Source organism: Carassius auratus, unplaced genomic scaffold (genome assembly GCF_003368295.1).
Source record: "Carassius auratus strain Wakin unplaced genomic scaffold, ASM336829v1 scaf_tig00215205, whole genome shotgun sequence".
NCBI lineage: Eukaryota > Metazoa > Chordata > Actinopteri > Cypriniformes > Cyprinidae > Carassius > Carassius auratus.
Genome location: NW_020527982.1, coordinates 1,348,925 through 1,373,290, shown reverse-complemented (window position 1 = coordinate 1,373,290; position 24,366 = coordinate 1,348,925). Strand labels below are relative to the sequence as shown.

The window sequence follows — 24,366 nt, the reverse complement described above, 5'->3', positions numbered from 1 at the left end:
GGAAGGGAATTTGCTAATTTAAGCTTAAATCTCCAATTGATGTCAAATACTTATCATTAGTTTTAGGCTGATGATACACGGTGCAAACTTTTGAGCAATTTTGCTGGGAAACTTTTCTTTTTTTTTTTTTGCAATGTTGCTTAGGCACTTTCCCATTGAGAATGGGTAGCAAATTTAAAAATACATTTAGCCGAAAAAAATTCCCAAACCAAACAGACAAACAACAACATTACCAAAATCTGTACCAGCATGAACCACTACTTAGGCTTACTCTCTGTCTATGTGTAATTGTATAATTCAATATTTTGGAGCACTCATTATTGTATCAGAAAACATTTAGGAACAACATGATGACATTTAGATGGCACTGAATGAGGGAATGAGATCAGTGTAATGCTCATGTGCTAAAATGGTTTGTGTGTGTGTGTGTGTGTGTGTGTGTTTCAGAATGCAGGAGTGGGCGGCACAGAGGGTGTGCGCGTGGCTCTTGCTGGTGTTGTTGACCCTTCTGTCTCTCTGGGGTCATCTCTCTGATGCCTCGTCTCACCGCAGTCACATCGGTAAGTCAAGGTCAAGGTTCATTTGGTAAAGCTCGTTAATATTGCTTTTTTTTTCATTTTAATCTACAGTGTTGATCATTTTAATTAGCCGTCTCATTAAAAAACAGCTTATGTGGATTGCATGAATTTAGATTTGGGGCGATATTACCATAAATATTTTAATTTTGCTTTTTAAGATCAGAAGTTTGGTTCTTGTGTCTATCTGTACCAGAAATGTGAACGATATAAATGCAAACCTAAGACAGAGAGTTTTTGCAGACAGCTCAGTGGTAGGTGGATGGTTAATTCAGCTTAAAATGTTCCAGTGAATGTTCTCTGTTTATGAGGAGAAGAGTTGATGGACCGCAGGACACTGACGTCTCTGGAGTCATGTAGAGGCTGCTGCAGAATGTTCCAGAAGAAAGTGATAAGAGTTTATTTGGCATAAGAACTTGTTTCTTTTATGTGGCAATTGAAGACTGTATACTGATTCTGATTTATGCAACTGGCAGACACTTTTTAAAATGAGTTGCATTGCATTCAAAGGGTGCATTTATCAGTTTATGGATCCCTGAGGATTGATCCCATGGACATCGTAACACTACATTTCTGATTAGACGAGTAACACTACCATTCAAAAGTTTGTGGTTGGTTAGACTTTTTAATGTTTTTGAAAGAAGTCTCTTATGCTGCATGTTTTTTTTTTTTTTTTTTATAAAAAAATACTGAAAAAACATCAATACTGTGAAATAATTGTACAAATTTTTATTTTCTATTTTTATATATTTAAATGTAATTTATTCATGTGATGGCAGTTTTCACCAGAAATGACTGTTTAAAGAAACTAGATAAATAAGAAAAAAAGTGATTCAATGTTGCAAACAATATTCAATTCTGCTGTTAAGCAGCTCTAAAATGACAAATACTAAACAGTCATTGTTCAGTTGGAATCAGTTCGTTGTTGATTCAGTCTGGTCTAATAACTGTGTAAAGTCCATCATCCATCGATAATGACAGAAATGGAGAGAAATAAAAAAAAAAAACTTTTGACGAATAGAAACATTCAAAAGAACACTCTTTCTTTCTTTTAAAAAAAATCTAATATTTTTTATGCTTTGCCAGTTGGTTTCATCTATTTAACTACCTTAAATCAGCACTACATAAAATTCAAGTTTTGTTATTTATTTTAATACACGTTCACTGTTGCAATATCTACCTGATTTTGTAGACAAGCTGATGATGCAATGCAGTGCAATTTGTTCTTTTTTTTTTTTTTAAACATGATTCACTAATTGTGTAAACTTCTCTCGTCTGTCGCAGCAGAATGGTGGCTCAGACTATTTTTGAAGAGGGTGGAGGGGACCATAAATTGAAATATCAAATGTCTCATAGAGAATGATTTGTGAATTTATTGCTTTTTATTGTTGTGTAAAATACATCGAATTATACAGCATCCTGTTTGAATCTATTGGTGTTGGCCCCTATAATCACACACAGTGTCTTTTTACAGTTATATTGGACATTAGAATATAGCCCAAATCCAGAGTGTCTATTTACACTAAGTGCAAATACCTGCCTTGTCGCCAGAGGCTATTTACACTAACTTTGCCAACCAATGTGTGGTTGGGCTGGACAACATTACAAATGACTTCAAACATCAGCTTCAGTGGCGCAAATGGTAAAGTGGTCGATTGTGTCAATCACTTTACCATTTGCGGAGTTCAAATATATATATATATATATATATATATATATATATATATATATATATATATATATATATATATATTAGGCCTTGCATAGAGTAGTCGAGTGATCGATTACTTCAACAACTATTTGGCGCTGCCGTAAACAATTGACTACTCAAGAATACATTAACCATAATGCATACAAAGAGTTTTGAAGTACGACGTGAATTTTAGGATTACAATATTGCGTAGAGCTTTTACTTTCTATGAACTTATCTATGTTGCATGTAAAATTTAAATATGTAATGTATGCCTAATAATTAGGGTTGTGCATGAAGCCGGATACCTTATTCGGAATGGCTCGGATAATGGCTTCAATGATGAATAACGGACGAGGAATAATTCTGCCTGAATACTCGACTGAGGCTGGCACAGTCCGGTGTTTGCTATATAAAAGTTGAGTCAGGGGATCAGCGCAATATTATACACAGACCTCTAAAGTCACAAGTGTTAAGTGAATGAACTTTATGAATGAAAAGAGCACAAATCAAACACCGCATTGCTGTTGCCTCTCCGTGTATCTCTCAGAAATCAGAGCTTTGCAAGAGTCATCTACATCATACACGTTCTATTATCTGTATACATTTAAAAGGAGATGATTTAAACATTAGGCTATGATTTTTTACAATTTTATATATATATATAAAATTGGGGAGGGCAGTATCAATTTAATAATTTTAATAAAAATGATAATTTACACTCAATACATTGTTATTATTGCATAATGTTTATATTGTATTACAAAAATGAGTTGCAGATATCTGCCACTATTTGCAATAAGTAGTATAAATAGCAGAAAATACTGGTATTTTTATAGTGTTAATATGTACCACTATTGCACTTAGTGTAAATAGAATCCATTGCTTTTTACACTTAGTGTAACATCTATTGCTAATTCCACTTAGAGTAAATAGCATCTATTGCTGTTTGCACTTAGTGCAAATAGCCACTGCCTATAAAATCTGTGTGCTTTTGTTTACTACAGTCTTCCCTGCACAATAATTCTTCATTTTGATTGGATAAGTAGTCCAGAAGTTAAATATGTCAGCCACTGAGAGGTGGGAAATAGTTCAGACAATCAGTTAATTACACACTACTGCTAACAGGTCAGAGCGAGGTGGCTGAACACACACACACACTAAACCACTGGGAGGGAGAAACTAATAACTCTAAACTCTTCTTCTCTATACGAGCAGCAAAAGCTTCAGGGACAATGAGCTAAATGAGAGTGAAGTATTTGTTTTGCACACACACATACACAGGGAATATAGCCAGAAAGTGTGCTGCTACCGTAGGTCATTCTTTATGAGGCTCATCCTCTCAATAAAACTAATATCCCTGGAGAGAGAAAGAAAGAGAGAGAGAGTAAAGGAGGGAGAAATGCTGCAGAGATCTATTGAAGGGCATAAAGAAGAGAAAGAAACAGAAGTGTGGAAAGAGAGACAGAGACAGATGAGTGTGTCATGAGATGAAACGCAGGAAGAGACATGGCTCTTGTGGATGACTGCAGTCCTGAGATCTCCTGCCCTCTGAATGTGTGTGTGTGTGTGTCTGTGTGTGTGTGTGTGTCCTGTGCCCTTCTGCCCTGTAAAACATGAGTCTTGCTCTGTCTGTCTGACATGTCCTAAACCTACCCACCCTAAACAAGACACTGAGACCAGTGACATCAAAACTATGAAAAGAAATAGTTCAATTCAGCAGGGAAGGTGTGTCATAAGGACACAGAGGAAAGAGTTTCTAAATTATAAATGGGAAGATTAATTGAGATTAACCTGATAAAAATTAATAAATTAGCTGATTTGAGTCACTGTGCACAATAATGAATTCACAGAATCGCTGTGTAGCTTTGAACACCTGTACAGCAAAATACTTTTCATAAGTATGTTTTCCACTCATTCTACATCTTAGTCTACAAGTAGCATTGGAAAGTTGTGATGTGGTTAATTATGATGTTTTATGTACAGTACATGATTCAAGTTGCTTTTTTATATAAAATATTTTTTATATTAATTTAATGTGTAGTACTGGTTTCAAAAAACTTGTTTTAGTGAATTTGTTCATTGTCAAATTGGAGATTGAACATAAAAAAGAATCAATTCACCAATTTCAGTCATTGTGTAGCATTTTTGTGAAGCAAAATACTAAGCTAACCGCTGATTTTCATAACGGTTAGTAAAGTGTGAAAAACTCACTGAGGTACTGTAACTGCATAGCATAACATGTATATTCTATAACTAGACTGCTGTTTTTTGCTGTAAAGATTTTTGTTGTTGTTGTAGTTACAACCCAGGTTTTACAGTTATTTAGTGTAAGTGTAAATCTCTTAAAGTTTAACACTGTCACCATAATTGAGAGTCATTCTTTCAAAAATACTTTTGTGAGACCTATACTAGCAACAAACAACTTTTTTTTTTCTAATTAAAATTATAAAATGTAATGTTTGAAGATTTTTGCAAGCTTATATATCTTTATTGTAGCCACTGGTTGTTTGTAGCTTGTAGCATAGCTAACTTATTTTCTAAGAGCAGCTTGACTGTAGTTTAAGTAGCTTTGAGTTTTAAAGTTGCTTCCCCAACACTCATTGTGTGTTTGAGTGTGTGTGAGGGTCACATTGTCACACAGCTCTCTGACCGATGGTGCTGTCATGTGCCAGAACCAAAGTGGTTGGTTTTTATGATTTCTGTCATCCCTGACCTTGTTTTATCCCCAGTCTGCCGCCTGCCTTATATTCTCTGTCTCTTTCTGTTTGAACATCAACAATAAAACCATATCAAAAACCAGTCAAATTCCCTGTAAAGTTCAAACACTAATCTTTGAGTCAGTCAGGCTTTTTTATGGATTATACTGCATGTTTAGAAATAGCATTTGAATGGTGACAAAGTAAATTAACACTTAGGGTTTGCTGGTATGAAACATATTTTAGATCATTCAAGTTTTTACATTTTAGATCCTTTTCACAAATGAAGTGATAAAGAGAAAACACTTTTCTCATACATTTGTCCCCCACCCACCTCCACAAACACACACATTCTGTTATATTCAAAAGCTGTTGTGTTGCCGCTGCATCAGATCTCCCTGCTTATTTAACCATTTCATGAGTTTTCAGTGTGTGAAGTCGTACAGCTCAGATTATAAGAACTGATTCACAATCTCGTAACTTCTTTTTGCTTGAGTTCTAGCTTGAACTCCATGCATGATTCTCTGTTATGTGTTATCTCTTCCTGTGACAGTACACAGCCTGTCCGAGATGCCCATATGGCCTGTGAGAGACACAGAAGGAGAATTAAAAATGTGAAATTTTCAAGCACGCTGCTCTGTTTCATCTGTGGTATAAAACATGTAGGTCACAGCACCATCAAACCCTCCCCAAGCTCCCCAGCCTCATTCAGTTTTATTCAACCATCTTTTTTCACCACTTTTGGGCTTTAGTCGCTATTTTTTAAATCATGTCACTTTGGTAGCAAAGCTATTGTATTCAGTTCATTACAGGGAAGCATTGACAAATGTTACATTTTCTCCAAACATATATTTCAGCAATATAGTCATACTGTATATCCAGTGCTTTACAGTACTCAAAAGTTTGGGGTTGGCAAGGTTTTTTTATTAATTTTTTTAATTGGTTTTGAAAGAAGTCCTCTTGATGAGCAGTTTAATTTTAATATATTTTTTAATTATAATGTATTCCCATGATGGCAATACTGAATTTTCAGCAGCAATAGCCTACTTCATTGTTCAGTGTCACATGATCCTTTACATGTCCACATTTCTTATTATTGATGTTGAAAAGAGTTAAGTGGCTTAATGTTTTGTTTGGAAACTGTGATACATTATTTTTTAGGCTTGAACGTAAAGTAGTAGGCTTGAACAGTAGTGTTTTAGTGACGGTTTAGAATCAAAATTAGACTTCCTTATTCCTGAACGAATCACTCTTTTGAGTTGTTTTGTCTGATAAACTAGGTGTAGAGGCTACAAAATGTTCTGAATATATTCACAATTGATTCTTAATCTGAATCACACTCTGAAGCTAGGAGTGGTTTTTCAGTCTGCAGTACTGTAAGAAGAAACTTTAGAACACAGAGAATGAAAAGAGTGCTTTTTAGTATTTGTGTTTATATTTAATATGTATATATCAATTACGTTTGCCATGTAGGGTACTTCCATTAGCTACTTTCAGCTTTTAGCTCTGCTAAGCAAAGTATCCCTGCTTTAAAGTATTTTTATGCAACCCTTTTTTCATTAATTATTATCATTCACTTGTAATTTCATTTAGATTGAGGCACCCTTTTAAGCAACTGGCTCTGGGCTCCATTAGTGTTTGATTATTCAAAACAACATTACTGTATATTCTGTGCTTTTATTTATAATTTGCTGACTAAAATTCTAGCAAGGCTGTTGCTCTAGAAAGAAGTGCCTGCTGGTCATAATTAATTATGCCGCCTGTGATTGGTCAAGAGAGGCTTCCCTAAGTGTGTGTTAAGAACACACTAGAGTAAGTGATTTAAAATGGGCATTTATGAGTGTCATAAGCAGACTGCTTTGAGCTTGATGGGTGTTTATGTATTCCATCAGAGCATGGTGTTTAATCTCTGAGCAGATGGCAGCGAGCTCACACTCTCCATAAACAAAAACAGCTTCCTATCCATCAGGCGTCCTGATTACCGTGAAATCAAACATGTGTTCAGGCAGAATTCTGCATGAGAAAAGCTGCTGACACATTATTCTTAAAGGATAAAAAAAAAGGTGCTGATAGGTGTGATTCCTCTGCTCACATTGTGGAGGTGTTATTTTGAGAGTGCTGTTGAAAGGGAACTTTTATGTAACTATGCAGAACATACCCTTCCTGTGAACCTGCTAATGGGTTAATGTTTTTAATGTTAAGGCCTTACAGTGCAGAGAAACAGTACTGAAAAGTTGCTTCTATTTAAGAGAATACGGAAAAACAGTATCCTCAAAGTCTTAAAAGGATATAGTTCACCCAGGAATGAAAATTCTGTCATCATTTTCACACCCTTATGTCATTCCAAATATACAGTACATTATGAATGTCAATGGGAATCTAAGACACTTCAAGACACCAAAAAGATTTATTTTAGGATTATGTACATACTATTATAGTATTTGTTAATATTGTTACGTGTCACGCGCACGCACACCAAAGAAAAGAGTGCCGCACGGAGTTCAATCTCCTGCTTCCACAAACACACCGGCACACAACCAATAAGTCAAGGAAAAAAGTATTTATTCCTTTACATTGAGATGACACATTGTCGTAATTAAGAATAACTTAGGCTGAGAGGGTTTCAGACGGCCAAAACAATAAACAAATGGAGGAGTTTTAGGTCCTCTTCCCTGGAATTAAACAATAAATAAAATACAAAGCCTTACCTCCCTTGCTGACCATTAAACAGGAGAAAACTATATGAAAGGAAAGAAAAGGGCCAAATACCTCTCTCGCAGGTTACTTTAAATAAATGATTATTAGTTCACCAATACAATTACCGGCCTAATACCACTACCAGTTCTAATTCCTCACCAGAAGTTTTACATGAACTGGGACACAGCACAGCTCTCTCAGGTTAACACAACACTGTTTTAAGCTGCAGTCGTACAGTACACACACGATTTACACCAAGGAAGCAGGCGTTTATCCATGCGTTGAGACACTTCAGCCCCACCCACTTAGCAATTGCACCTGTAGCTCAAAACAGAAAAAACAATTGGAATAATTTTAGTTAACAATAAAACGTTAATGTTAAGATGCATGAATTTAATCCACATGACTCGTCTATTATGTTTGACTTTTGATGTTCATATAACCATATTTAATGTATTCTGTGTATACATGCTTTGATCAGTGTTTTGATTTCATTTGGAAGTGAATAAAGCCTTAAATATTATATATATATATATATATATATATATATATATATATATATATATATATATATATATATATATATATATAATCACGTTCATACCATATTGACCTAGTGATCACATTGCTTCAGAAGTTGGCTGAATCACCTATATACTCCTTTTTGGAGTTTGAAACTTTTGAACCCCATTGACATTTTTATTATTTGAACAAAAACAGCTTAAACATTCTCCAAAATATCTTCTTTTGTGTTTCATTCTTTACGACAGAATTGTCACTTTGGATGAACTATCATTCATATCAAATAAAAGCAGCCTGCTCTCACATTATACATACACGGTTGTGAAAGGCTTTCTGAAACTCTTTGTTTTACTGACAAGGGCAGTTTAAAATAAGAGAAAAGGAGAGAGCGAGAGAGAGGGGCGTCTCCTGGGACATTTCCCGTCACATTCTCACTAGGTGGTCTCATCAGGGTTCTGTATAAATGTGCTGACCCCCTCCACAGGACCTGAGGGAGATCGTTCACACCACAAGTATGTATTTCAAGATGCTGATGGAGCCAGCACTCTGGGACCGCATGCTGTCCTCTGACATTTGATGAGACTCTGGATGACAAGACGGAAATGAGGAAGAGATGAATGAGGAGGGAAGGAAGAAACACAGAAGCAGAGGATGACAGGAAAGGGGAAAGGTTTCGTTCTTCTCAAATTGGAGCCAAAGAATAACATCTTCGGCTTTAACAGGATTGGACAGTCGTTAAAAATGTCACTTTTTTTTTTTATTCTTTACCCCTCCCTTTGTCTCTCTCAAGGGTCTGAAGTGTATGAGAGAATATTTGTTTGAGAGTTGGCTGTTTGCACTGGGAGTTTGACTGAGGTGTGTAAATGTGGGTCAGCCTGAGAAGGAAGGAACGCTAACCTCTGGATTATTGGAAGAGGCCTGACCACAGCAGACTGGTCGTGTGATGCTCATGTCTGCCCATGTTTCTCTTCTCGTTTATTCCCATAGGCCTCTCCCTGACATTTCAAAATATTTCAGACAGCCATAGCCTATCTGCATTCTTTATACAAGACTTAAACAACAAAATAAAATAAAAAATCCCCAATATGTGTAGGGTTGCATGGCATAGAGTAGAATAAAACAATACTGCAGAATTGGTATGTATCAGCATTTTGGTTCAGGCAATGTGACATGAAGCATGTAAATGTATTGATCCAATCATTTATTTTTTTATTTTTTTGGGGGGGGGGGATTCCATTTTTCAAGTAGTGCAGTTACTTTTTCTACAGTAAGTGCACACATTTTCTGGTACATGTTACTAAAATAAAGTACTGAAGCCAGCATTTCTACACTGTTTTCTGTTGAATTATTGATATTGAATTATTAAATCTATCACCATCATACAGTACCTGAGGCAAGTTATTTGTCACAGTGAAATGAATGTAGCGACAGATCATTTGTTCAGAATTGTGATGTACATCTGAATGAAATGGATTATCAAAAAAGAAAAGAAAAGAAAAGAAAAAAAGAAAGAAACGAGGAAAAAAACTGTAGGGCAGGGACTTCTTTCTATCCATTGGTTGTTCGTTGGATGAAGCCAGATCTGAAAGCATTTATGTTTGCAGTCGATTATAAGAAAAGGGGTGGAGCTTAAACTGACTAAATGATTGGAGAAGTCTAGTATACTTGTACTGTACATCACCAGAGAGAAGTCTCTAATTTCACTGGAAGGTCCAGTTGATATTCTGATTATTATAATTATTAGGCTAAAAATTTTAGTATGGATAAATTGTTCACAATAAGATCAATAACCCACATTTAGAAAATTGATAGGGTGAATTTTGATTTCATGACTTTAAGATTTAGTATACATACTGAGGCTGTGTTGTAGCGAAGCCAAAATTGTGGTCCCAATATACTCTATGAGACTTCTCGTCCTTGTCTCTTTTCTCAGTCAATGAAAATCTCAGTGTGGGATTTAAGTGTGTTATCCTTGGTGTGTCTAACACTCTCAGTAAGTCTCACTCTTTCAGTGTGTCTGTCTTTGATGGATGGCACTTTTTACCTCTATTCGATTGTCTTATAATTAATGTCAATGCTGCTGATGCCCTGATGGAGATGGAAAGTGAGAGATTAGAGGGGGAAAATTGGACAAAGTGCTTACTGGGCAGATATTGCGCTCAGCCGTCATTTTACATGAACCTCTCCATTTCACAGTTATCAGGTAGGGATGATCTCCTGTCTCCTGCTACAGGGGGCTTAAATAATCTAACACCCCACTTTCCCATAGACAGTGTATGCTGAGGACAGCATGTTTTAACAGGATTAGCAGATTAGAGGGGGGTAGAGCAGATCTCTCCACCTGCAACGCCACACGCAGACCTCTCGCAGTCAGCAACACACAGCTGGAAGGAGACAAGACACAAACCAGATCAGAAGTGAGAATAAATATCCCTGACATGGCAGAGATCTGAAATGTGTGAGAGAAATATGCTTAAACTGGGTTTGTATTTGCTAGTCCTTTAATATAAAACATTAAAATTAAACACAAATGCTACTAAAATACTAATCCGCTTTTTGCTGTAATCCGACTTTAATATTACATACACTTTTTGGGCAGAGAGAGAGAGAGAGAGAGAGAGTTAGTGTGTGTGTGTGTGTGTGTGTGTGTGTGTGTGTGTGAGTGGGAGCCAAAAGAGACTGTTTTGCAATATTTTGATATTTAATGATGCTTCATTATATCTGCACAGGAAGTGATGTCATTAATACTGTAGCTCATTCTCGCCATCTGTCTGTGTATTTGTGACACATTCTGGGAGCAGCATGTCTAAACGCTTAATTTCTGTGCAAGAGAGGTCATTATTGCTCCTATTTACAGATTTTCAAAAGTGACGCATAATAACACATGACATAAATCTGCTTAGGGAAAACAGTAAACAGTAACAACTGCTGCAGTATACATTGATATTTTAGTATTATTTACTTTATATACTATAGTATTTACTCATATTTTGAATGAGCTTTCATTGTATAATTTCTATGTTTCAAGTTTAAGTAAATATGCATGTCATTTTTATTAGTATATTTTTCATTATTATTATTTTTTGTTATTATTTAATACTTCTACTTATTTCAAACCTATTTTTGGTACTTCAGCGTGAAATTATTTTATTATATAATTTGTTATTGATTACTTTATTGACCTTTTTTTTTTAGTTGCAACATTGCTAATTTTCATTAGTTTTTTGTCTACTATTTGAATATGAACTCTTTTCAGTTAATAAAAACAATGTTTAATAGTTTTCATTTTCAAGATGGGCAACACTTCTCTCAACCTCCTCCACCATTGTTGAAATGTATTTATTTTTTTTATTTTTTATAGATGCATGGCAGTCCATTCTGGGATTGTAATTTCTCTGAAAGATACATTGACTGTTTCCTTACTATTTGGCTAAAACATGTTATCTTAAAAGGAACATGTCTTTTGGAAAATCCTTTGGTGTCAGCGTCCTTAAAATGCCGTCTAGATAGACAGCTCACTAAGTGTTGGAACAGAGCTATTATACCTGTGGAACTCATTAGGGACACTAGGATTCATAAGAACCATCCTGCTTTAATCGGGTTTATACATGCTCCAATAGACACTACAACAAAAGAGCAATGGGCTTGTACTTTAATAGAAAGACAATCTCTTAATGACTAAAGAGAATGCAAGAGAGAGGGAGAGAGAAAGAGAAAGTGCACTGGTGCAGGTGTAATTCCATTATCCCTCTCAGTAGTGCAACTGCTCCAGGTGTCTGCATTGCTCCGGAGCAGCAGGGCGTTTTCTCTCATCAAAGCTTCATAATCATCTTGCTAATGAATATAATCACTGCACAAGTGCAGACTGTGATTGGATGATAGCCTGAGATCAACCCCTCCCAGAGATTATAAACCAGAGATCACTCACCCTTTCTTGGTTAATGGGGCATTCAGAAGTGGCTGCCATGATGGCCAAAATACACACTTGCACATACACTTCCACAAACTGCATGGAGGCAGTACACTTTGGTGTGATTAATGTGTTGTTCATAAAGATTATGGTTCAGATTCAATTATAACTGTAGTTAATGATGTTAAAAAAGATCAGTTAGTAGCAGCATTTTTATATTTCAGGGTGCTTGCGGTTCACTTTGGCATATTTCATGTATTTAAAATAATAATAGATTTTCTTGTGTGTGTGTGTGTGTGTGTGTGTAGTGAGAACTTAGATGATATTTGTTTTGTTTTCTTAACATTAATGAAAAACTGTATATTTGTTGTTTCTGCAGTATTATTTGTAATTAAACATCACAGATTTGTATAAAAGGGTTGGAAAAATTGCAATCTTGTGTCTCACTGTCTAAAAAATTATAATAAAAGAAAGAGATCAAACCACTCTGGTGGTCCATGTGGAGAAAGCTGTAGCTGTTACATCAGAGCAGAGTATTGTAGTGGATGACACTAGAGAGCGGGTTAAAACGGTTTTTAATGGGATGCCCATATTCCCAATCCATCTAGCCTTTGTTTTAAACACACGCCTCCACTCGTGCAGACTGCAGTAAAGCACGCACATAGATAGTGAGGTGTACACACACACACACACACACACACACACACACACACACACGCATACACACGTTTGTTTTTGTAAAAAAAATGGGGACATCCCATAGGCGTAATGGTTTTTATACTTTACAAACTGTATATTCTATCGCCCTACACCAATCCTTCTCCTAACTCTAACCCTCACAGGAAACTTTGTGCATTTTTACTTTCTCAAAAAAAAAAAAAAAAAAAATACTCATTCTGCATGGTTTATAAATGCTTTGAAAAATCGGGACATGGATTATGTCCTCATAACTCCTTGTAATACCTGTGTCATACCCATGTCGTTATACAGAGTTGTGTCCTGATATGTCAAAAAAACAAGAGCACACACACACACACACATTTTATGGAACAAACCCTACCAAAATCATCATTACATCAAGACATCAATCTAGCATCATCAGCATCGACCTGAAAATGATTGTAGTCGTTTTTCATTTGTCTTTGTACAATATCTCTTAAGATTTACAGGTTACTGACTTTGTGTGTCGACTGATAGCTTGATTCCCTCTTTCTTATATACTGTATCTGTATGTGTGTGTCAGATGGTAAAAGATCTCTATTCTATATGAATTATGATGTGTGTGGGGATCTGGTGAACTCTGCTGTGTGGTCGAGCTCAGAATTGTCCTCTTAAAATAGAGCCTGATTGAAATGGCCATAAAATGACACAGACTTTAATAGCCATGTCATGAAACTCCCCCTCAAAAAGCTGAAGGAAAGATCTGCTTGTAAAAAGTCAAATATGTCCCCAGGGATGTTTACAGGACTGGATCTTTAGAGGAGATCAGATGTCATCAGACTCACCTTTCAGTCCAACTCGACTAATCAAAGCATATAATAAACAACAATTATATTATATTATATTATATTATATTATATTATATTATATTATATTATATTATATTATATTATATTATATTATATTATATTATATGTAACCTAGACTGCTATTTCTGGACATCGCACACTCCCTCAACACACCAGAATAATACACACAAAACCACAAACACCACACATCACATACTCCTTCCTGCCTCTGCAATCATCGGTTTGCATAACATGTTTAAATCATGTATAGGATTGCATGTTTGAATGATGCAGAATATGCTTGTGCAATATGGGGAGATATTTTTAGTTACACTATTTATGACATAAGTTTGTGCAATTGCTGTGCTCAACATACATAATACAGCACCGGTATTAGCTGTTAGTACACTTACCTGTCCACAAGGTACAGTAGTAACTACTACTAATACGCTTAGGCAGTCACAGAGTGCAAAGAAATTCTGCTTTACAGAATCATCTGAAATGAGGTTAAAATGTGTCTAGAGTAACATTGTTGCAATGAACAAACACTTTTTGGTAAATTAATTATGCCTTTTGAGGCTTTTGCAGGAGTATGTTCAAGTGTACCATGGTGTTTCTACAGCTTTGGACAAACAAATTGCTTTTCCACCACATTTAAAATGATTCATATTGTTTATTAATATTCTGTGTGGAAATTGAATTGTAAACACTTTTCAGATACAATATATATATATATATACTTATATATAAGTTTTTTGCCTCCTGCATGCTCTTCAGGGACACTGCTGTCTCCTTGGTAAGCAAGTGTTGTACATTAACTTGATAAATTAATAACAAATATTGAAATATAGTTTATAATTTTTCAGTTTTTATTATTTATTCATTGTTTAGATTTTTTAGTTTGATGTAGCCTTCATATAACAAAAAAATGCAATAGTTGAAATCTGTAAGGTTTATTAAAAATCAACTCACATAAAAGCCATCCATATATACAAGAATCCAAAACCCTAAACCATGGCAAAATCTGAAAGTATTGATTAGATGTAAAATGAAAACTATAAGAAGGAGATACAGCCGAAAAGAACATGTCCAAAACACAAGACATGGCCTTGCACCCTTACATTTCCAGCACTTGTTAAGACATTATTTCTCACTGCCTCAGTGCGGTAGTTTTCTCATGTGTATGTCTCTATTTCTGAGAAATATTTTAAATTTGAATGTTCTTTCAAACCTACAGATGGAGCGAGAAAAACCCATTACCTTTAGCAATGCATCTCTTTATACATCTGGTCTTATGAACAGTCAAACACGTTAATGGTATATGAGAACATGTGTATGTGTTGTTTTATAATACCTGCCAGGAATCAGCTTACAGTGTTTTGCAGTGCAGGGAATAAACAATTGAGTGCATAACTACTACTACACACACAAGCACAGTGAATTCAGTAATATACTGTACTAAAGCCATCCAAAAGATCGATTACAAAATGAAAGCTTAAGACCTTCTAGTCTAACACAGTAACTTCAACAATAGCTTTGTCGTTCTCTGTAGTAGAATATCTCTTATATTTTTTTATTCCATCTTTCTTTCACCCTCTCTCTCTCTTCTGTAGGATATGAGATATTATTTGATATAGAGAGTTATAGATATTGTCAATCTCGTGAAAACCTTTCTTCCTTCCTCCAGAGTTTAGATCCAGCCCTGCAGTATCACACGGGTTTTTCAGATGTAAAGACCTTGATTCAGGTGTGCTCTACCTGGATTTGTGTACTGATCCCAACACATTTAATCATTACACACTTTAAAACACTTTATAATTAAACACTTTCTTTCTTTATTATTATTATTTTTAAGTCAATTATTGATGTATATGTCATCCTGTCTGTGCTGGCTTTGTGTGAACCTCCTAAAAGCATATGTGCCCATGTTTGTAAAACTGTTTAACTCATCTTTGTGCATGTGTACATGAATATGTTTATGCATTTTAGGGTTCTTCTTCTAAAAAGCTGATTTTAAAGCTACGCCACAGGGGATGTGCCTTCAGAGACATAATGTCTCAAACTGTCAGTTTCCCTACAGACATTTGAGCTCTTTGATATATCAGTGTGGGATTGTATAAATTTACAGATAAACTGGCTCTTGAAATCTGTGTTTTGTGTTGGCATATCAAAATCGTATCATCATCATCATCATTACAATGACCACTTGCAATCACAGTAATCTGTTGTGATGTCATTCAGAATTTAAATAAGAAAGCCTTTTAAACTGTAATTCCCAAATTTGCAATCAACTTTAATAGACCTCAGTCAGAGTAGTATCATACAACATTTTTGACAGGAATGAAAACGTGACTGTGAGGGATAGAAGTACAGTGCATAATTACTGTTATAAAGTTGTTTGAAAACAAGGTGGTGGACACTTTGATGTTAATAATTCAATATCAGGAAGTCAGTAGAGTAAATTAATAATAACTTATGGGACAATATGAGCTAGTGAAATTCCTGTATTTGTGTCATTGTGTTGAAATGTAGAATTTTGTCCAACTCTGATAAGTCTGTCCATCAAGAAACTGCAAGTATTGCAAATCCATGTAATAAGAAGGGTTCACTGTGATGATAGCTTTGGGAAGGATATAAACCTAGAGATCTCGAAACCAGAGCACTGATGCATGAGAGCCCAAGACAGAGAGTTTCTGGAGACTAAGTGAGCTGTCTTGGTAAACCCTGCAAACACCATGAAGATATCATTAACATACTGAGCAATTAACAGCATCTCTTGTGGCAGGTAAGGTGCAGAATACAAATCTTTTTTCCTTCCATCCTTATGATTTCTGATGCATCAAGCCTGTCTCCATGCCGTCTTGTGGTCCCACGATACAGGAATGTCATCGCCCTCTCATTTCGATAACATAAGATATTTGAATTTGCCATTTACAGCTGATTTGGGTGGCACTCCCTCTGAGCTGTGCAATGTATCTCTCACAAATTGAAGGTTTTCCGTCTGTAATGACTGAGTAATATTATTCACTCTACTGAGAGGATCCAACACTCACAATATTTACATCTTGACATTTCAATCAGCAGAGTTTGATAAGCTGGTATTAAAACAAGCAGAGGGGAAACCACACAGAAACTGAGAGAATATCTCGTTCTCACTGGAAAACTGATTCAAAACTAAAAGAGGAAAAAATAACATTAATTACATATTTAAAATGTGCCATATTTATTAATGAAATATTAAATGTTTATCTGTCTATAAATTAGTAGATAGATAGATAGATAGATAGATTTATAAATATAGGGAACTGTCAAATACAAAATTGAAAGAAAGAAATTAAAACCCGGAATGAGAGAGGGAAAGGAAGGAAAACGTGGGAGTTGAAAAATGAAGAGAAAGAAAGAATAAAGAAACATAACTCCCCAAGGACAAACACACACTCCCAGATCCCCTGATCAGAACTACTCTTGGGCGCTGTATGACAGTGTGTGTGTGTGTGTGTGTGTGTGTGTGTGAGAACAACGCCTCCGGTCACATCTTCTGGGGCCATATTGTGGAATCCTGTCATGTTGAGACCACAGAAATAAAATACCCTGTCACTGCAGTTAGTGAGATGCATGATGAGAAAGAATATGGTTGAAAGAATCATTTCTCAGCTGAGAGGCTGATCTCTCAGGACGGCTGACATTTTCACATTTCGCACACACACACACACACACACACAAACACACACACACACACATACAGAGCACAGGCTGCTGACCAGTCAGCCCCCATAATGACCAGTCAGGATGGATTAATTTGATGTGATGTAATGTGTGCAGAGATTGAACTGATTGACTGTTTCACCCTGCACTGCCCATCCACTGAAGGACAGAAGCACTCCAAAACCAACATAAAACATGCTCTGTTCCGAAGGATATTTCATTCCAACACTCACAAGTATTTCCTCTTCCAACTAGCTAAAGTTCCTTTCAATCGAACACTGTTGTAACATTTGATCATGTCAGTAGTGGTTCCATTGCTTAGCCTGTTCCTCATGCTCTGTTCCCAGTCAAGGTTTATTCACACAGGCTCTGATGCAATTAAATGACACAAAAGTATAGAAAAAAATGTGTGCTGAAACTATTCACAGCAAGTCCAATTCATTTTATATAATATATCTTGAAATAATATAACTGTATTTACTGTATTTATTTATTTTTTCAGGAAGCGCAGTAGTTGATGCAGCCGTGTCAGGGAGATGCTGTGTTTCTGTGCGAAAGCAAAAGCACTTTATTTGGCCTTCCGAAAGTAAATGCAATGAGGAATCATTGGTTAAGATTTATTTACAACTGAACAGCACAACCCAGATTTTCGAATATGTTTAATGCATTTTATGGACAAAAAAAAATAAATAAATAAATAAATTCTGACTTTGCTATGACAATCTGGCGCTTATTCTGAATCAGCTACTGTAAGAATGTTTTCTTAATAGTTTAAGTATTTGCTATTGACTGTTCAAATGTGGAATTTTGTGCCTGGTAGAATATTGCGTCATGTGTGTGTGTGTGTGTGTGTGTGTGAGACAGAGAGAAACAGGATCAGTGTGAAGAGAGTTCATAGAGATCTAATGTTTTGTTTAAAATGTCATTATTGTTTTAAATAGGCCTTTACTTTTATGCCAGTTTGGGCTGATGCTAAAACCCGCTCCAGACATTAAGGGTCATTTTCAAAAGCTCAGACTAAATTTCAGCTGAAGCCTCTGGTGTTTGTAAGTGTAACCCACTAAGCTGTACTTATCCACAATAAAATGTATCGAATGCTTCAGACAAAGTGGGTGGATTGAGAAAGATCAAGGATTGATATGTGGTTTGAAAAAATTTATTAATTTGTTTTTTACTTTATTATTGGCATTTTTCTCTAATAGAACTCTGTGTTATTTTCAGTTTTAAGGTTTCAAAGGCATGTCTACAAATTTCAAACACTCGGAAAGAAAAAACACTTTTCCATTCCTGTGATATTGAGATAGTGAGATGGTGACGATCTCTGCTAGATTTTCAATCATTTTTACGCCCTAGCAAGTAGCCGTCAGGCACCCAGAGCGGTTCTGTTATTAATTTTTTGGTTATGTCTTCTTCTCATCTGTGTGACCCTAAGAGTTTTAATTAAAATTCTCAAAAAACTGGGCAAAGCTTGTATATGTTTTCTGTATTAGAAAAACAAATAAAAATAAATAGCTATCAGGTTTTACTCTTTTCAATTTGTTTCAATTACTGAAATGACTGACTGCAGATGTGCCTGTGTAAATGAGATGCTGACTGCAATGTCATTCAGAGACAAATGTTCTTATGAAATGTGTGTGTATGTTTTGTTGCAGTGCACGTGAAGGCTGGCACATGTGAGGTGATTGCAGCCCACCGCTGCTGTAACAGAAATAAGATTGAAGAGCGATCACAGACGGTTAAGTGTTCCTGCTTCCCAGGACAAGTCGCTGGAACAACAAGGGCTGCACCCTCCTGTGTGGATGGTAAAATCAATCTTCAACTCTATTCAGGCAAATAGTGCTGAGTTTTTAATATTAGCTTAATTCACTTAAAGCGTTTGTGCTGAAAATAATGATAATGACTTAATTTAAAAACTCATTGTGCTTCACTATTTCCATGCATTTAGTGTCTGGATTAACCGGATTGTTTTGAAAATGCACCTTTATGTATACAAGATTAAAGAGTTAAATGAGAAATTGTGTCCTGGATTTTTCACTCTTTTGCCCTCTCCCTATTTCTCTCATTCACTGACTTTGGGTCTCTTTGTCTCACTCAGTTGTATGGCTATTTGATTTAATATTGTGTCAACACTGTCCACTTGACAGAGAAATCGATCGTTATCTTATTTTGCCTGACTGTGAACTCAGGAAAAAATAGCCCAAGTGTCTCTACACACAGCGTTCTGCGTGAGAGAAAATGTCAAATAAGCTATGTTTCACCCTATCTCATGCTTCTTTCTTTCTCTCTGTATAAGCTCAAATAGCTCCTCGTCTGTTTACCCTTTTCTTGCTTCTGAGCTGATCCACGATCCTCTGTTTTTAAAGAGGTCATGTCATATTTTACCATTTTATTTCTTTCCCTAGAGTCCACTAACAAATTTAACCTAAAACTAAAACACTCTTACTTCATAGGACTTAAATTTTAATGGAATTAATTACAGTAATTACATTAATTACTGATGGTTAAAAGATGGACTCTTTTGGTTTGACGTGTCACATCTTGCATAATAATTATCACAATTTTAAGATGCCATGTCAAGTCAGTTCAACTTTCAAAAATGCACCTCTGGATTCAGTTGCACTCCATCCAGCTGTTTTTGACATAAACACAGATACTGTACTTATTCTGTACTGCCATACTCTCGATAAGCATGATTTGCGAAGCATGTTGCCTTTAGAAGTGCATATGTCAGGGAGCATGATTAAAATATTATGGGCACTAAATTAACAAGTAAAATCGATAGCACTAGGAATTTAGTTATTCATGCCAATTTTCTACCCTTTATCCAATCCTATAAATTAAATTAACAGGCTGCTTTTGCTATGACCTTTAATGACCTCTTTTACAATTGGCTAAAATATCTCGTTGCAAAGCCTGCACTACATTGTGAAAAGACAATCTGCACTGAAATGATTTGGTGCCTATACATTTCTCATGGCTAGCCTCTTCAAAAGTATAGGCAGATTTGTAGGTGCTACACCCATCCAGGAACACATCAACATTTTGTCTGATTTGCTTTCCCCCATTCCATGATATGAACCATATACTTATAGGAAGTGAGAATGTCTGTTTGTACTAACCTTAGTCTACGTGTTCATGTTTCCTGTGATGTGTGTTCAGCATCTATAGTAGCTCAGAAGTGGTGGTGTCAGATGCAGCCGTGTGTGGATGGTGAGGAGTGTAAAGTCCTGCCCGACCTTACAGGCTGGAGCTGCAGCACAGGAAACAAGGTGAAGACCACCAAGGTTAGTGTACACGTCCACACACACACACACGTACACACACACACACATACGCACACAACACATGCACACACACCTCAAAGCAAAAAGACTGTCCTATTGGCCTGTTGGATGCCGTAACGTTCAAAGTTCAAAGTCAGGGTTATTCATACTCTCATTTCTAAATGACAATACGCAGAAAGTGCAATACTCCAGCATAAAACACAACACACAGAAATATTAGTTAAAATAGTATTTAGTATATTGGTTTAATTTATGTTTTTTTTTTTTTCATAATTTACTATAATTATAACAATTATCTAAATGTGTTCATTATGTACATTTTTTTCTCAATGGGCTTGTTTGTGTGTGTGTGTGTTATATATATATATATATATAAAACACACATATATATAACACAGTATATATACTGTATACACAAGCAATGCTACCTTAGAATGTGGCTAAACATGTCTATTAGTATTTAAAATATTGTCTAGATAGGCAGCACACTAGATTTTGGAACAAAGCCTGTCTCTCTTTCCCTCAGTGACCTAATTCCTGTTGTTGTGAATACGCTCCGTACCGTACCTTAGGAGTTCAAGTGGAGCCTGGAGTTTGTTGGAACTGACATCAAACACAATACAGCCTGATTTAGGGAAAAGAAGAACAAAACAGAGACACAGAGACTACTCCTTTTTATCCTGCCAATAAAACTTCTTGAATTTTGAGAGACAGAGACAGAGGAAGAGAGAGACAAGCACAGCAACAAACACACAAGAGCTTAGGTTATGAGTGACAGATGTGAAGTGACTGACTGAGACTGTCCTCAACAGAAAGAAAAAATGGCAGAACAAAGCAGTAAATATGAAGTGACCAGAAGACTTGATGTCAATATGCATTCTGATCTAGTCGCTGGAGAGCAGGGTACAAAATGAACTCTTGCCAAGTGGAAAATTTGAGGGAAATAATTTGAAAATAGTTTTAACTTTGTAACCAAAAAAACATGGTTTATATATATATATATATATATATATATATATATATATATATATATATATATATATATATATATATATATATATATATATATATATATATATATATATACAGTATATGGCCATGAACCTGCACTATGCAGTAGGCTATTTTATATTTCACCATGATGCACATTCTGGCCATTAAGAAATGTGAATTACTTATATTACTGGCAAATTTTGTCAGTTCACCCGTCAATTGATAGGTGTTACAGAAAGTTAATTTTGGACTCTGCTGGAGAGGAAGTATCCAGGACTTACAATCAAATTATGCACACTCAACTACATATATTATTATTAATACAGTATTAACCGACAGAATGTGTATTTTCCATACACTTCAGTAATGAATATTGAAACTTCTCGGTTTTATTGTAGAGAACAGTACATGGAGACTTTTCTGTAGAGTTCCTTGTCTTACTGTAAAAATGAGAGTCAGGGAGATTTTAATTATTTTTTAAAGAATTCCATTAAATAAAAATAGAGGAGAGCAGGAGAGAAGGAGAAGAAAGCGTCTGGTTTGATCAATGACTGATAAGCTATTCTGTGCCATCAAACCTCTCATAACATAAAATGCGCGCATAACACTGATCTATTTTCCATCACAGTGAATTAATCTGAACCTTCATCTGTGTGATGAAGCGTTTCTGAACGAGTGTTATGTTTATTTAGATGTAGTGAATTTTTTTTATATGAATGAAAAAAGGCCCATGGAACAGTTGGAACAAACAACTGTACACACACTTCTACTTTGGACCATGCACACACACACTCCTCTGTGTTTCATTCTATCTCTGTCTCTCTGTAGGGAGATTTTGTTCCCACAATGTAGACACAATCTGACCCAAAGCTTATTGTTACTAGTGCCTGCTAACAATCTGTGAAAAAATAATCATAAAGACCTGTCTGTCTTTTGGCTCGAACCTGTAAACAACCACCTAATGTTGCAACAAGCACCCAGAACACCCTAACACCAGCATAATAACACACTGAAAACCACCCAAAATACCATATAGCCTCATGATGGCACTCAAATCATCTTAAGAGTTATATTACAGCATGTACATTGTCTTTTTATATGAAAAAAAATTATTTGATTCACTTTATTAATATTTTTTACCTTTGAGAGCATCCCCAGAGGTATTATCAGGTCCTATAAAAGTATAGCTACATAAACCCACACAAACACATTAATTCTCATTACACACTAAGAATGAGACCTACAGCACTGAACCTTCGGCTCTTTAACTCAATCTGAAATGTTTTAAAGCGATCTCACTTCTCTAAGTTTGTATTCAGTACTGGACCACATGCTGATCAAAACTTTTAACCAAGATAAATAAGGAAATTACAGTACATGCAAATGATACATCACATTAAAAGAAAGTGGAAACAAGGGAAAGAGGCTGGAGATCTTATATATTCCAAGGACCTACAGTGCAGGTTTGTAAAAATATAAGAGAGGAGAAATTAAGAGCTGCTTTGATCAGCTATGGATCAGAATGAATCTTATAATGAATGATTAGCATGGCAACTGTTCAATCTATGCCAGCACACCTCTTGCAATATAAACCTTGCCAAAACTGAAAGAGACACCGGGAAGAGGAAAGAGGAAGACTGAGAGGGTGGATCAAGGATTGGGCATCATGCCATGCCGCTCTTCAGTTGTCCCTCTGTGCCAACTTGGAAGGCATGGTGCCAAATTCTAAATGAATGAGTTTGCTTTGGCGCCAACTGTTTCAGCCGCAGCTCTAGAAGGCCATGTCCATCAGCAGGCCAGGACAAAAAGTCTGTGCAGATAAATGTCAAGCATTAATGAAAACAGAGTTGGAGAACCAGACAGATTTTTTCCAAAATGGGCCCATATAGTTCATAATGATTCATATTTCGGGGTTACTGCAGTCAGATGTGCTGGTAAACACAGGTGTAGATGTGTCTAATGGGAAAACACCAAAGTGTCAAATCTAAACTCTTCCTTGTTCTCTATTTCAGGTGACCCGATAGTTCTACACTCCAAGCGGACACAACTCACTGCGGACAAAAGTGCTGAAAGTGAAGACTAACTAGAGACAGCATTCAGCTTCAGCTAACAGGACCGATCAGTATTAGTCAAAGATTATTTGCAATCAGAATATCTGAGGAGCAGACTGATCTCCAGAAATATATCCACCATAAACATTAGGACCGTCCTGGAGTTTGATGTGTCCTCCTCAATGGACCCCCTGGCCTTCCGGACGCTCGATCTTCTGGGTGTGGATCCATAACCTCTGGAATGTGTTCGCTGGGGGTCTCAATGTACGTATGCAGTTGTTGTAGTTGTTTTTTTTTTTACAGAAGTTTGGATCATCTAGACCAGTGCAGCGCAATGGAGTTTAAGCTTTCCATCAACATGCTCTCCTTCCTTGCCCTTCAGTTCTTCCGACAATTCCATAATCATTCCTGCTCTACCTGATAAGAAAGCCTGATGATTTCTTTGGAATCCTTTAAACAGCATTTAAACATGTAAAATCAATCTGGACTTTTAATGGACTCGTCTTCTGTATATTGTTTGTTTCTAAATTAAAGCTTTTCAAACCCACAGTCTGAAATAAAAGAATAAATGTACCAGTATATTCAAGAAAATGTTTAAGTGTAAAAGATAAAAGTGTTATTTCTGAAAACAAGAAGAATCAAGTTTAAAGGTTATCAGTTTTATTATCAAGGTTTTTTTTTTTTTTCTTCTTTTCTTTCTTATCCAGCCTGGTAACTTCTATTGAGTACATG

The 24,366-nt window shown here is 35.9% G+C and overlaps 1 protein-coding gene across 1 annotated transcript; it reads left to right on the top strand.

Annotated features, from left to right (window-relative positions):
* Window positions 1-448: 448 nt before the first annotated feature.
* LOC113093956 (protein FAM19A2-like) lies at window positions 449-24,366 on the top strand. Its single transcript, XM_026259570.1, has 4 exons — window positions 449-560; window positions 18,959-19,108; window positions 20,466-20,590; window positions 23,596-24,366. The coding sequence occupies exons 1-4, from the start codon at window positions 449-451 to the stop codon at window positions 23,605-23,607; spliced, it is 399 nt and encodes a 132-aa protein (XP_026115355.1). The 3' UTR covers window positions 23,608-24,366.

Coding starts and splice junctions, on each gene's coding strand:
- LOC113093956 (XM_026259570.1), top strand. CDS start 449: ATGCAGGAGTGGGCGGCACAGAGGGTGTGCGCGTGGCTCTTGCTGGTG. Junction 561..18,958: donor GTCTCACCGCAGTCACATCG/GTAAGTCAAGGT, acceptor GTTTTGTTGCAG/TGCACGTGAAGGCTGGCACA. Junction 19,109..20,465: donor TGCACCCTCCTGTGTGGATG/GTAAAATCAATC, acceptor ATGTGTGTTCAG/CATCTATAGTAGCTCAGAAG.